The following is a 13,762-nucleotide window of genomic DNA, read 5'->3' as shown; positions in this document are numbered from 1 at the left end:
GCACCAGTTTTCTGGCCCACATATTGGTAATGAGTCAGGTCGCATAACCATTCAACCCTGCCCATCCACACCACACCCACTTAGTCACAGTTTGTGACTAAGGCTGGGTTAACATCACTGTTTCCTAAAAAAAAAAAAAAAAGGATCTTGTATATAATATGTTTTCCTGCATGCAGGACTTTTCCCATCTAAAATAACGGATCTCAGACAGACATGGCTAAAACAGATGCGAAATGTGCATAACGGATGCTTAAAATATTGGATCCGTTTTTTCCCCCCTATTTTTCTGACTGATGAATTAAGAACAAAATGTTGAGGTGAACCCGGTCTAAGCTAAAAAAAAACAAAAAAAAAAAAAACTGGTGTACAGTTAATGATGTATCCTCCAGTTATTTGAAGAAAACTTTATAATAAGATCAAACATCTGCCTGCTGTAGATCTAGATACAAGCTAAAAAGAAACAAGTTGGGCATAACATAATGACAAATCCAGATATGTGGTCTCTTTTTATTTATTATGCTTTTTTTTTTAATCATGACTTAATTTAATGTAATACTTTTAGCCATCCACATTATTTTATGTAATAGAAGAAAGGGGTTTTCTGAGACTTAAAGGATAACTGTCATATATTTTTTTTATTTGCTAGTTTGTTAGAGTTAGGCATGTATACCCAAGTTAGTCTGTCAATGATTGCCAAAAGATCTGTAATTACCTTATAAAAAGATCTGTAATTACCTTATAATAACAGCTTTAATTAATGTCCTCTGTCCCTTTCCACTGCTCCCTTAAAAGACTGCTGCTATGGCTTTTCTGTCTCCGGCTAGGAAGACAGAAGGGCGGTCCTTCATACTGCATTAGGCTTCAGAGTGAGGAGGCGTGTCTCTCAGTAATCCAATCTGATTGGCTGGCAGGAAGCTGCTGGCTACAGCAAGTTTGTATGTGACCTAAGAGATTGCAGTTTTGGCCTCAGAGAACTGGCAGAGGAGCCATCTTGAGAAGATCCTCATAATGTAGGAGTCAAAGCAGCCGTAACTAAGGGGAAAACTTAAGGAAAACAGTGGCAAGTGAAGAAACTAAAGATTGCTTAATGCATAATGCTGCAGCAGCAGTAACATATGCTAAAATAGATTTTTTAATGAAAATATGACAGTTATCCTTTAAATACTGATCACCTATCCTCTGGATAGGTCATCAGTATCTGATGGGTGTGGGTCTAACACCCAGGACCCCTGCCGATCAGCTGTTTGAGAAGGAACAGTAGCTCCGCGGCCTTCTCACTGCTTTCCCCAGACCAAGTGACGACTTGTTCATTGGTCACATGACCTAGGAGCAGCTCAGCCCCATAGAAGTGAATAGGGCTGAGCTGGGATACCAAGCACAATTGCTACACTATGTACAGCGCTGTGCTTGATGAGCACAGAGAAGGCCACTGCGCTGGAGCCTTCTCAAACAACTGATCGGCAGGGATCCAAAGGAGAGGTAATCAGTATTTAAGTCTCGAAAAAACCCAAAATTGTGCATGATGGCACATGACTCAAATAACACAATATATACAGTACCAATAATATCAAGAGCTGTATTAAAAAGCATTGATCAACAGGCGGATTGTTGCCATGACGAGATTAGATTATAGAGAAGCATATGGTAGCTGGTACCAGTAATTCATTAAATAACTTGCAGTAGTGCTTCATAGTGTCGGGGAAGAACAACGTTCTCTAGTTTAACATCCATAGTCTGTAAAACCTCCTGAGAGATCATCAGTTGTGTTATCGGACCAACCCGCTGATGTGCACAAGCATGGCAGATGTATCCTCCTTCATCTTCACTTTTGTCACTCTGCACACAAAAAATGAACCCAAAGGTTTGTATGAAATCAAACATTATACAATTTACAGACAAACAGGTGTTAAATGAACACTATATGTGAATACTGTATGTCATTTTCTTTTATAAAAATTTGTGAATGGTGTTTGGTGTGCTAAAAGTCCAGACAGAGAGAAATTCTGTCGCACTTAATGCTGTGTATTAGAGAACCACAGCTCCCATATCCCAATAGTGTGACTATCAATGCACTGATCCTCTGTGGGTATGTATATCCAGAGTTATCAAGAGAGCAACAGAGCTGTCATTCTGTCAGTCATTCTAGTCTTCTATTCTAAGGATTTACCTTACAGATAAACTTTTGGTAGAAGAGTCATAAACAGAGATTACGTTGCTCTTCTATTGAGAACTTATATCTATCTGAGATTCTGCTACAAAAGGACAATATTTTTTTGTGTACATTTTCAAAAGGCATATCACTCCCAAAATAAAAATAGTGAAAAAATGTTTTCTATGAATACAGAGTTTATAAAAATTCCTCTTTCTGGCAGGAGTGACCCTTTAATCAGTTCTATGCACATCACACAAAAAAGCCACTGCCGCTGATCGCAGCTCCCTGTCATAGAGGTCGGGTCCCGGCTATGTGATTCCGGCACCCGCCTCGTGTATTTGTATTAACAGGTCAGTTATCTTCATTGGTGGCGCAGTGGCCACAGCCCCTCCCCTCCTCTCCTCTCTCTTCTTATTGGCGGAGGCGGTGGCAGCAGCACAGGGGGAGGGAGACTCCTCCACTGCGCTGCTGAGAAGAACATCGGCGGCGGGGCAGAACTATCAGCTCCTGTGCCCCGCCGCTGTATTTAACGGCAGAGCTGCGGCGGCGGGTATAGTCGCAAATGGCGACAAGACTAAAAAGTCTTGTAGCCATTTGTAAATTCTAAGTCCGTTTGGCGACCATTTTGGTCGACATCTGGAGCCCTGAGGTAATATACATACCCTGCTCCCTGCGCCGTTCCTGGTCCCCACCCCGCCGCTGCTGCTTCTCCCTGTACAAGGATGAAAACATCCGGTGTTGGGGAAGGGGGGTAGGAGCAGCCAATGGCAGGCAGGGACAAGCCTCCCTAGTATAGCGGGTGATAACCCCTTCACAATGTCGAAACTTTAAGAATGGTGCTTCTTTTTTTTCTCTTTTCTTACAGGGCAGCCACCCAGGGCTAATATTTGCCATAAAGCCGCTCGCTAGTAGCTAACCGCTCAGATGCCATGGTAAATTGTGACCACAGCATCTTTCTCTCACGATAATATCGGGGAAGCAGTTCGTTGGTGGTGACAGACCTGGTAGCCTCCAGCCTATCACAGGTATATTCTTATGGATGCCTGCAAGTGGCAGTGCTCCATAAGACTATACTGAATTTCCCATACACTACTGTAATTTAACACAGTAGTGTATGGGAAAAGCAATCTTAAAGATTGCATGTTCAGGTCAACTAGGGGCTAATAAAAAAAATTAAAATTACTGACATCACCATGTCCCAAAACATCCAAACTACTGAATTATAAACCTATTTATCCATATGGTAAACGCCGTAAGGAAAAAAAAATTCAATTTACAGTTTTTTAGTCACTTCACAAAAAATTTCATAAAAGGTCATCAAAAAGTCTCATCACCCCAAAAACTACTGATCGTCCCACATAAAAAACTCTGTAGACCTAAATATATAAAAATATGGTGATGAAAAGAAAAAAAAAATACATTATTTTCCAAAGAAAAAGCTATACAAATGTGGTCTCGTTGTAATTGTACTGACCCAGAGAACGAAGGGCACAGGTCAGTTTTATCACCTAGGGAACACCGTAAATATAAAACTCATAAAGCTACGGAATTGCATTTTCTTCCTCAATTCCACCCGATTTAGATTTTTTTCCAGTTTCCCACTACATCGTATGCAATATTAAGTGGTTCCATTAAAAGTGAACAACTTATGCAGCAAAAAAACTATTCCTCATACGGCTATGTAAATGGTAAAAAATATGCCTCTGGGAAGCATGCCATACAAACAAAGCCTTTTTGTACTGGAAGCCATAGAGTTTATACTCAATCATAACATCTTCACCTTTGAGGACAGAATATACAAGCAGATAAAAGGGACCGCAATGGGGACGCGTTTTGCGCCAAGCTTCGCAAATTTATATATGGGGGTCTTTGAGGAGCAATTTATCCATAATGAGCAATCATGGCAACCAAATTAATTTTCTACAAACGTTATATTGACGATCTACTATTCATTTGGGACGGAAGTATAGAAGATACCAAAAAATTCACTACCCACTTGAACAATAATGATTTCAACCTTACCTTCACAGCAAATTACTCCAAAACATCCGTAGAATACTTAGACTTAGTCCTTTCCTCCAGGAATAACCATATAGAAACCAAAACCTTTTTAAAAAAAGTAGATGGAAATAGCTACTTAGACTACCACAGCGCACACCACAAAAAATGGAAGAACAACGTCCCATTCAGTCAGTTTAAACGCATCCGTAGAAATTGCACTAATGATGAAGACTTCAAACAACAAAGCCAAGTCATCGAAAAAAGATTCCTAAACAAAGGGTACCCCAGTGGAGTCATCAAGGCAGCCCTCAAGCGTACACAAGGATACACTCAAGAAAACTGCTTGTCCTCAAAAACAGAAGAGGTCAGCTCAAAAACCACCAAAAAATACCATACCTCCTTCACCACCACATTCAACAGCAAACATAATGTTTTGCACAATATCCTTTCACAACACTAGCCCATCCTACAAGCAGATCCGTTTTTAAAAAGACATACCCAGTCAAAACCCCAAATAACTTTCAGAAGGGCCCAAACCCTCAAGAATCTCATCGCCCCCAGTCGATTACGGTCCCAAAAGACACATACACCATCTACCGTAACCATGTTCCCTCAAGTCCTTGGAAGCTTCAAGTGCGGACACCGCCGATGCAAATGCTGCAATAACATCTCCTCCCGGGTCACCAGTTTTGTTAGTAATGTCACCGGAGAACAATTCAAAATTGAAAATTTCCTAAATTGCTCATCTACCTACGTCATCTACCTGCTCGAATGCACCTGAGGATTACAATACATAGGCCGCACCACCATGACTCAGAGAGAGAATAAATAAACACCGGTGGAATATCACAAACAGCTTCATAAAACATGGAGTCTCGCGACATTTTCTCAACTGCCATAACAAAAATCCTGTGGACCTTTTAATAACACCAATAGAACAAATCCCCACCACCTGCACCAACCGGTATCAAAAACTAAGAAGAAAAGCCGGAATTAGTACTTACCGGTAATTCATTTTCCATGAGATCACCACGACGGCCATACAAGGAGATTGACCCCTGACCTCTGTAGGGGCAGGAAGCAGAGAAAGGTTTAAATGCTCCCCTCCCACCACCAAACACCAGTGCTTCCAAAATATCAGAGTAAAGGGTGGTGGATACACACGTGAAAGAATAAGCAAACAGGAGAAGATATTACATCATATCAACCCCCGGATAAACAATAGGGAGGGAAATACAGGCCGTCGTGGTGATCTCATGGAAAATGAATTACCGGTAAGTACTAATTCCGGCTTTCCATATCATCACCACGACGGCCATACAAGGAGGTATATCAAATATGAATCTATGGGTGGGACACAGACTGAAGGACTTTTTGTCCGAATGCCATATCAGTCTTTTTAAAGAGGTCCAACCTATAATGTTTGGCAAAGGTATGGATACTGGACCACGTGGCAGCCTTAAAGATCTCCTCTAGGGAGACACCCGCTCTTTCTGCCTGAGAAGAAGACATTGCCCTGGTAGAGTGGGCTTTGATATTGCCCGGGCTCGAAAGATTCTGTAAGGAATAACAGGAAGTGATGGTAGCTTTGATCCATCTGGCAATGGAGGACTTGGAAACTTTCTGACCCTTGTTTCTTCCTCCAAACTGGATAAAGAGGCAATCTGATTTCCTAAAGTCTTTAGTGGTCTCTAAATAATCTAGTACTGCCCGTCTGACATCAAGTGAATGAAGGGTAGATTCCTGATCATTAGGTCTCTGAGCTGAGAAGCATCCTCAAATGGTAGGCTGGTTTTCTTATTGACCCAAGCTACCTGGGCGTCAATCTTAGGAATGGTATTAAATGTTTTAGCTTCTTCCTGATCAAAGAGAAGCCGGTTTTGGAAAGATCTGGCGACACCTAGCGGCTTCTCCGGATCTGCCCATTCATCCAAAATCATCCCTTTGATGTTTTCGTTAATGGGGAAGACTCTGGATTTCTTTACCCTGAGGCCCCCAAACATTTCATCCTGTACTGATGGCGTAGAAGCCACTTCTTCTACTCCCATGGTAGCTCTGACGGCTTTTAAGAGCTCGGGCATATCCTCACAGGAGAAATAAAATTTTCTTCTGTTTTCCGAAAAATCCCGCTCAGAGAGCTTGTCTTCATCCTCCATATGTTTAGAGGAGGAAGCTGAACCCCCATAAACCTCAGAGTCGGATGAGACGTCATCGTCCGATTTGTGGCGTTTAGCGGGGGGCTCTGAGACCACAGGACAGGGCCGCTCCACAGGTTTCTCTCTTTGAAGAGAGGAAAAGGTCGCAAAAGAAGATTTAATCTCTTCCCGCATCATGGACTTAATCTCGTCCATGAGGGACGGTTGCTCCTCCCGGATGACTTTAGCAATGCAGTCCCTGCATAGTTTCTTAGGATAGTCGTCAGGAAGTCGTTTGAGGCAAGAAACACACTTTAATGACTTCTTGGGTTTTCTCAAAGGATCTTTTGCAGTCTGGAAAAGCCAAGAGAACCCTCATTAATAATAAGCCCTGGTGAGAGAGGAAGGAAAAACTCTCCCTTATGGGGAACTTACAGACGGTAGAGTAGAGGCCTCTGTATGGTCCGATGCAGACATCCTGAAACACAGCCCCGAATAGGGAATGTACTCACCGCAGGACGCTGTGGTGGGAGAATCTATTTGAATTCTCCCGCCTCCTGAGACCGGCCCCCTCCGTCCGCGTCACTTCCGGAAACGTCCGGCTACCCGGAAGTGACGAATTTATATAGCGCCGCCCGGCGCTGGGCGCACAAGCCGGCATGGCTTCAATGAACCAGCGGGCGTTCCGTGCACCAGGAGCAGGCCCCAGATGAAACCGGAGGCGAGTCTCTCCCTTCCCCTCCCTGTCCGGCGTTGGTACGGGACCGCGGGCTGACAGGGGGGGGGGGTGGCCCGCTGAAGCAGGTACGCGACTCCCCACTTCTGGATCTTCATCTCCACGGCGGCTGCCTGCGGAGACCTTTCTCCGCCCCTGTCCTCTGTAGGGACAGGAAACACTGGTGTTTGGGGAGCATTTAAACCTTTCTCTGCTTCCTGCCCCTACAGAGGTCAATCTCCTTGTATGGCCGTTGTGGTGATGATATGGAAAGAAATGTTCTGGATATTTAAATTACAGACAATAGAGCCCTATGGCTTTAACGAATCGCTTGAAAGTAACTGTTTTTAAAAATACAAAACCCCCCCTCTCTCAAAACATACATTTCCAAATAATCATTAACCAAATCAATTTACACTGATATCCACATACACACATATATATATATATATATATATATATATATATATATATATATATATATATATATATATATATATATATATATATATATATCTTGAGAAAAATAGGACTGCACTCCAGATAAAAGTGAAAAATAAGTGGAACTTTATTCACCCATGATATGGCAACTTAGCGACGTTTCGGCTCACAAGAGCCTTCTTCCAGCATAGAAACAGTGAAAATGACGACATATAAAGGCATGTTTAAAGTGACTAACCAATCGTATTTTGATTACAATCATGAATAAATTAAAAACATATGTTGCATATAAACAAAGTGCATGTGCGTAAAGTGACTTATGCTTAAGAGATCCGCATCACAAGAACCTTATCCTTGTGTGTTAATCACATAAATGAATAATATATGAATAATACAATGTGTACAATAAAGTGAGCAAGTATATCAGATATAGATCGTAGAAATCGCACCTCTAGATGCAATGGCGTTCGCATACACCCTCGTGTTTCCTTGAGCGTCTCCGTTCCTTCACTGCGCATGCCCAGATTCGCGTCATCCAGCTTTCATGTGACGCATGCGCTACATCCTAGTTACACCGGAGGCACCATCTTAGCAAAGGGCAACATTGCCCAACAATTACATAAATACAATGCATAAGTGCCTTCAATGAACAGAACACTTTCCTATATGATATATTCAGCCGCAGTAGGTGCATCCTACTAAATCAGCATGTGAGGAAGGCGCCAACTTTGTCAAGATGGATCCTACCCACTACGCGGCATGTGTCAGAGGGGGACACGTCAATGTACCCAACCGGCACCGCCAGCTTGATTGCTGAAAAAACGCAGCCATAAGAGAAATTCTTAGAGGAAAGTATTACAAATAGAAATAAGAGAAAATATTTATTTCTTTTATGTCTGGAAATACGCAGTGAGAAGATATTAGATGCTGCAGCACAATTCCATTATCATCAAAGAGGGCCAGTTCAACGATCTCCATCCAAGCTTCTTATAAAATTACAGTGTAGTTCTAAAAGGCAAAGAAAAATTGACAAATTAACTACAGATTAATTACTCCGTATAATATACATTTTTGGTATTATCACCGTTTCAAGGCACAAATATACCAAACTAAGAAGGAAGAACAACACATACAGGGAAAATCTGGTTCAGCCTCAAAACAGACTTTTCATCTAAATTCTACATTAAGCCCTATTGGGTGCAGACTATCAAGGACATGAATCCATCTTAATTCTCGCTTTTTTAAGATTGCCAGACGATCACCACCTCTCCTGGGCATTGCAATATGATCGATTATCCAGCATCTTAGATCCCGTTCACCATGATGAAGGGATCCAAAATGTCTGGAAACCGGTAAATCGGTGCGACTTTTCCTAATTGAATTCCTATGATTGTTTAACCTAACTTTCAGTTCTGTAGATGTTTCCCCTACATATATTAGATTACATGGACATGATAAAACATAAATTACGTATGATGACTCACAGGTCAGATGGAATCTAATGGGGTATTCTTTTTTTGTAAGTGGATGCACAAAAGATTTTGACTTGCAGATATAGCGACAGTTGATGCAGTTGAGAGACGGGAAACATCCCAGTCCCGCCTGCGTCAACGGCCGCTAAATGACATGTCTTTTAGGACCTACATCTGCTTTAACCAGATAATCTCTTATATTTTTGTTTTTTCGATAGGATAACAAAGGGGGATTCTTGAATTCAGGGACATCTTTGATTCCTCTACTAAGAATGTTCCAATTCTTTTTTAGAATCTGTCCTATCTCTACACTATAATTGGAATATGTAGACATAAATGGTATCCTCTGAGTTTTTTGGAGAGTAGGTTGTACACGTTCTGTATTACTATCAAGAATTTTACTTTTCTGTTCATTCAACAATTTACGAGGATAGCCACGTTCTCTGAATTTGCCAACCATCATGTCTAGTGTGGCCGGCAACTCAGTGTGGTCAGATACAATTCGTTTTGCCCTCAAGAATTGAGATTGGGGGAGATGTTTAATCAGACTACGTGGGTGATTGCTTTCAAAGCGTAGAATTGTATTTCTGTCCGTCGGTTTGACAAACAAACCCGTACTAATTCTACCTTCGTCCAATTTAACATTAGTATCTAAAAATGTTAAATTGGTTTTGGAATAGGATATAGTGTACTGAAGATCAGTATCTATGTTTATTCAAATAGTCATGAAATTGAATCAACTGTGTTTCAGTACCAGTCCATAGGAGGAAGACGTCACCTATGTATCTCCACCACCGCAAAACATGTTGGAAGTGGTGGGATACATAGATAAAGTCCTCCTCCACATGGCGCATATATATATTCGCGTACGTTGGGGCCACATTTGACCCCATCGCAACGCCGCGTTTTTGATTAAAAAAGGTGTCTTGAAATAAAAAATAATTATTCTCAAGACTCAATTTCAAAAGAGAAATAATAAAGCATTTTGTCTCCATAGAGATGTATGTACCTTCAAGGTATTTGTTGACCGCTGCAGTACCTTTCTCATGTCCTATTGATGTGTATAAAGATACTACATCAAAGGACACAAGAAGTAAAGATTTTATATGACTAGTATCTATATAAGATCTGTGGATACTAGTCATGTAAAATCTTTACTTCTTGTGTCCTTTGATGTAGTATCTTTATACACATCAATAGGACATGAGAAAGGTACTGCAGCGGTCAACAAATACCTTGAAGGTACATACATCTCTATGGAGACAAAATGCTTTATTATTACTCTTTTGAAATTGATTCTTGAGAATAATTATTTTTTGTTTCAAGACACCTTTTTTAATCAAAAACGCGGTGTTGCGATGGGGTCAAATGTGGCCCCAACGTACGCGAATATATATATATGCGCCATGTGGAGGAGGACTTTATCTATGTATCCCACCACTTCCAACATGTTTTGAGGTGGTGGAGATACATAGATGACGTCTTCCTCCTATGGACTGGTACTGAAACACAGTTGATTCAATTTCATGACTATTTGAATAACATAGATACTGATCTTCAGTACACTATATCCTATTCCAAAACCAATTTAAAATTTTTAGATACTAATGTTAAATTGGACGAAGGTAGAATTAGTACGGGTTTGTTTGTCAAACCGACGGACAGAAATACAATTCTACGCTTTGAAAGCAATCACCCACGTAGTCTGATTAAACATCTCCCCCAATCTCAATTCTTGAGGGCAAAACGAATTGTATCTGACCACACTGAGTTGCCGGCCACACTAGACATGATGGTTGGCAAATTCAGAGAACGTGGCTATCCTCGTAAATTGTTGAATGAACAGAAAAGTAAAATTCTTGATAGTAATACAGAACGTGTACAACCTACTCTCCAAAAAACTCAGAGGATACCATTTATGTCTACATATTCCAATTATAGTGTAGAGATAGGACAGATTCTAAAAAAGAATTGGAACATTCTTAGTAGAGGAATCAAAGATGTCCCTGAATTCAAGAATCCCCCTTTGTTATCCTATCGAAAAAACAAAAATATAAGAGATTATCTGGTTAAAGCAGATGTAGGTCCTAAAAGACATGTCATTTAGCGGCCGTTGACGCAGGCGGGACTGGGATGTTTCCCGTCTCTCAACTGCATCAACTGTCGCTATATCTGCAAGTCAAAATCTTTTGTGCATCCACTTACAAAAAAAGAATACCCCATTAGATTCCATCTGACCTGTGCGTCATCATACGTAATTTATGTTTTATCATGTCCATGTAATCTAATATATGTAGGGGAAACATCTACAGAACTGAAAGTTAGGTTAAACAATCATAGGAATTCAATTAGGAAAAGTCGCACCGATTTACCGGTTTCCAGACATTTTGGATCCCTTCATCATGGTGAACGGGATCTAAGATGCTGGATAATCGATCATATTGCAATGCCCAGGAGAGGTGGTGATCGTCTGGCAATCTTGAAAAAGCGAGAATTAAGATGGATTCATGTCCTTGATAGTCTGCACCCAATAGGGCTTAATGTAGAATTTAGATGAAAAGTCTGTTTTGAGGCTGAACCAGATTTTCCCTGTATGTGTTGTTCTTCCTTCTTAGTTTGGTATATTTGTGCCTTGAAACGGTGATAATACCAAAAATGTATATTATACGGAGTAATTAATCTGTAGTTAATTTGTCAATTTTTCTTTGCCTTTTAGAACTACACTGTAATTTTATAAGAAGCTTGGATGGAGATCGTTGAACTGGCCCTCTTTGATGATAATGGAATTGTGCTGCAGCATCTAATATCTTCTCACTGCGTATTTCCAGACATAAAAGAAATAAATATTTTCTCTTATTTCTATTTGTAATACTTTCCTCTAAGAATTTCTCTTATGGCTGCGTTTTTTCAGCAATCAAGCTGGCGGTGCCGGTTGGGTACATTGACGTGTCCCCCTCTGACACATGCCGCGTAGTGGGTAGGATCCATCTTGACAAAGTTGGCGCCTTCCTCACATGCTGATTTAGTAGGATGCACCTACTGCGGCTGAATATATCATATAGGAAAGTGTTCTGTTCATTGAAGGCACTTATGCATTGTATTTATGTAATTGTTGGGCAATGTTGCCCTTTGCTAAGATGGTGCCTCCGGTGTAACTAGGATGTAGCGCATGCGTCACATGAAAGCTGGATGACGCGAATCTGGGCATGCGCAGTGAAGGAACGGAGACGCTCAAGGAAACACGAGGGTGTATGCGAACGCCATTGCATCTAGAGGTGCGATTTCTACGATCTATATCTGATATACTTGCTCACTTTATTGTACACATTGTATTATTCATATATTATTCATTTATGTGATTAACACACAAGGATAAGGTTCTTGTGATGCGGATCTCTTAAGCATAAGTCACTTTACGCACATGCACTTTGTTTATATGCAACATATGTTTTTAATTTATTCATGATTGTAATCAAAATACGATTGGTTAGTCACTTTAAACATGCCTTTATATGTCGTCATTTTCACTGTTTCTATGCTGGAAGAAGGCTCTTGTGAGCCGAAACGTCGCTAAGTTGCCATATCATGGGTGAATAAAGTTCCACTTATTTTTCACTTTTATCTGGAGTGCAGTCCTATTTTGTGGATTTTGCCCCTGAGTCTTGGGTGGTGCTCCCGCTGGATTTTCTTCAATATATATATATATATATTATATATATATATATATATATATATATATATATATATATAAACACCCCCTGTCGTCATCATCATCATCATTATATAATAATCATCATCACTTCCCCATCATTTGATCCGATTAACCATCATTATGATAATCATCATAGTCATTATCACCATTATTCCCCATCATTAATATCATCACATAATAATCATCATCAATTCATTCCCATTATCTGATCTGTTTCATCATCATTTTGATAATCATCATTGTCATTTTCACTATTATTGTCATAACCAATATCACCCACTTTCCCCACATATTCCCAGGTTGTCTCCTCAACCTACCTTATTTCATCCCAGTCATTCTGCAACCTTTCCTGACTTAGTCCACTCATACACTACTGACTTCCATTCATCTACCTCTAGCGCTTCCCTCCCCTGATACCATTTGATTACTGCTGGCAGTGCCCCGCTACAATAACATAGCAAATACAGAACGCACTGACATCGCGGACACAGACAGAGCCCGTCGCAACTGACCGTGATTAGCCCCGCCCCCGCCTTCTCACATCCTCCAATGAACAGCCGGCAATCTGCCACACCCCCTCCCCTCTGTTCGGTTCTTAAAGCGCACGCTCACATACACGTGGCAAGCCGCGCTATACACAGACAGGACCCGGCACCAGGTAATGCTTTGCTCCACCCATCAAACTAATACTATGGGTTTGTTTTGGTTCAACTTCTCAGACTATTCCACTCAATCCAATTCCAAAAACCTTTAGCCATTAATCCAGCATCATAGCCCATAGGAAATAATGTCTTCTCTTTCATTCTAACTTTAGTAATTGGACCAGCCCTGCCAATCGTGTATACCCGGTCCTAAAGGTAATCGCCTCCCCCCATGTGTTTCCCCTCATCATCATCACTATAATAATAATCATTATTAACACTATACCCTCCAACTGTTGTTTGTGTATGTGTGTATACATGTATTTATACATATATGTTTGTTTTTAGTCCCGTATGCATGCATATATGGTTCCCTACCTAAGAGTCCCCATCCGGGCTAACACTGGCGGCATATCAGGCCCACTGTCATTTTTTACCTATGAGTGTCGTTTTGATTAGTACAATCGCAACTAGGGCAGTAACATGATTAAAT

At 40.8% G+C, this 13,762-nt stretch overlaps 2 protein-coding genes across 3 annotated transcripts in view; one reads left to right on the top strand and one right to left on the bottom strand.

The window, feature by feature from the left end:
• IL15RA (interleukin 15 receptor subunit alpha) overlaps nucleotides 1–13,762 on the top strand; it is a 199,916-nt gene that overhangs the window by 177,829 nt on the left and 8,325 nt on the right. The gene's annotated exons all lie outside the window — the stretch shown is intronic.
• Nucleotides 1,163–13,762, bottom strand: part of FBH1 (F-box DNA helicase 1) — a 97,900-nt gene continuing 85,300 nt past the window's right edge. For both annotated transcript variants that reach the window (XM_044280012.1, XM_044280011.1), the window contains one exon: nucleotides 1,163–1,836. In XM_044280012.1, the coding sequence (XP_044135947.1) occupies nucleotides 1,666–1,836 (171 nt within the window). In that variant the 3' untranslated portion in view covers nucleotides 1,163–1,665. The remainder of the gene's footprint in view (nucleotides 1,837–13,762) is intronic.

The sequence above is a fragment of the Bufo gargarizans genome, chromosome 2 (assembly GCF_014858855.1).
Source record: "Bufo gargarizans isolate SCDJY-AF-19 chromosome 2, ASM1485885v1, whole genome shotgun sequence".
NCBI lineage: Eukaryota > Metazoa > Chordata > Amphibia > Anura > Bufonidae > Bufo > Bufo gargarizans.
This window is presented reverse-complemented; position numbering and strand designations above follow the sequence as displayed.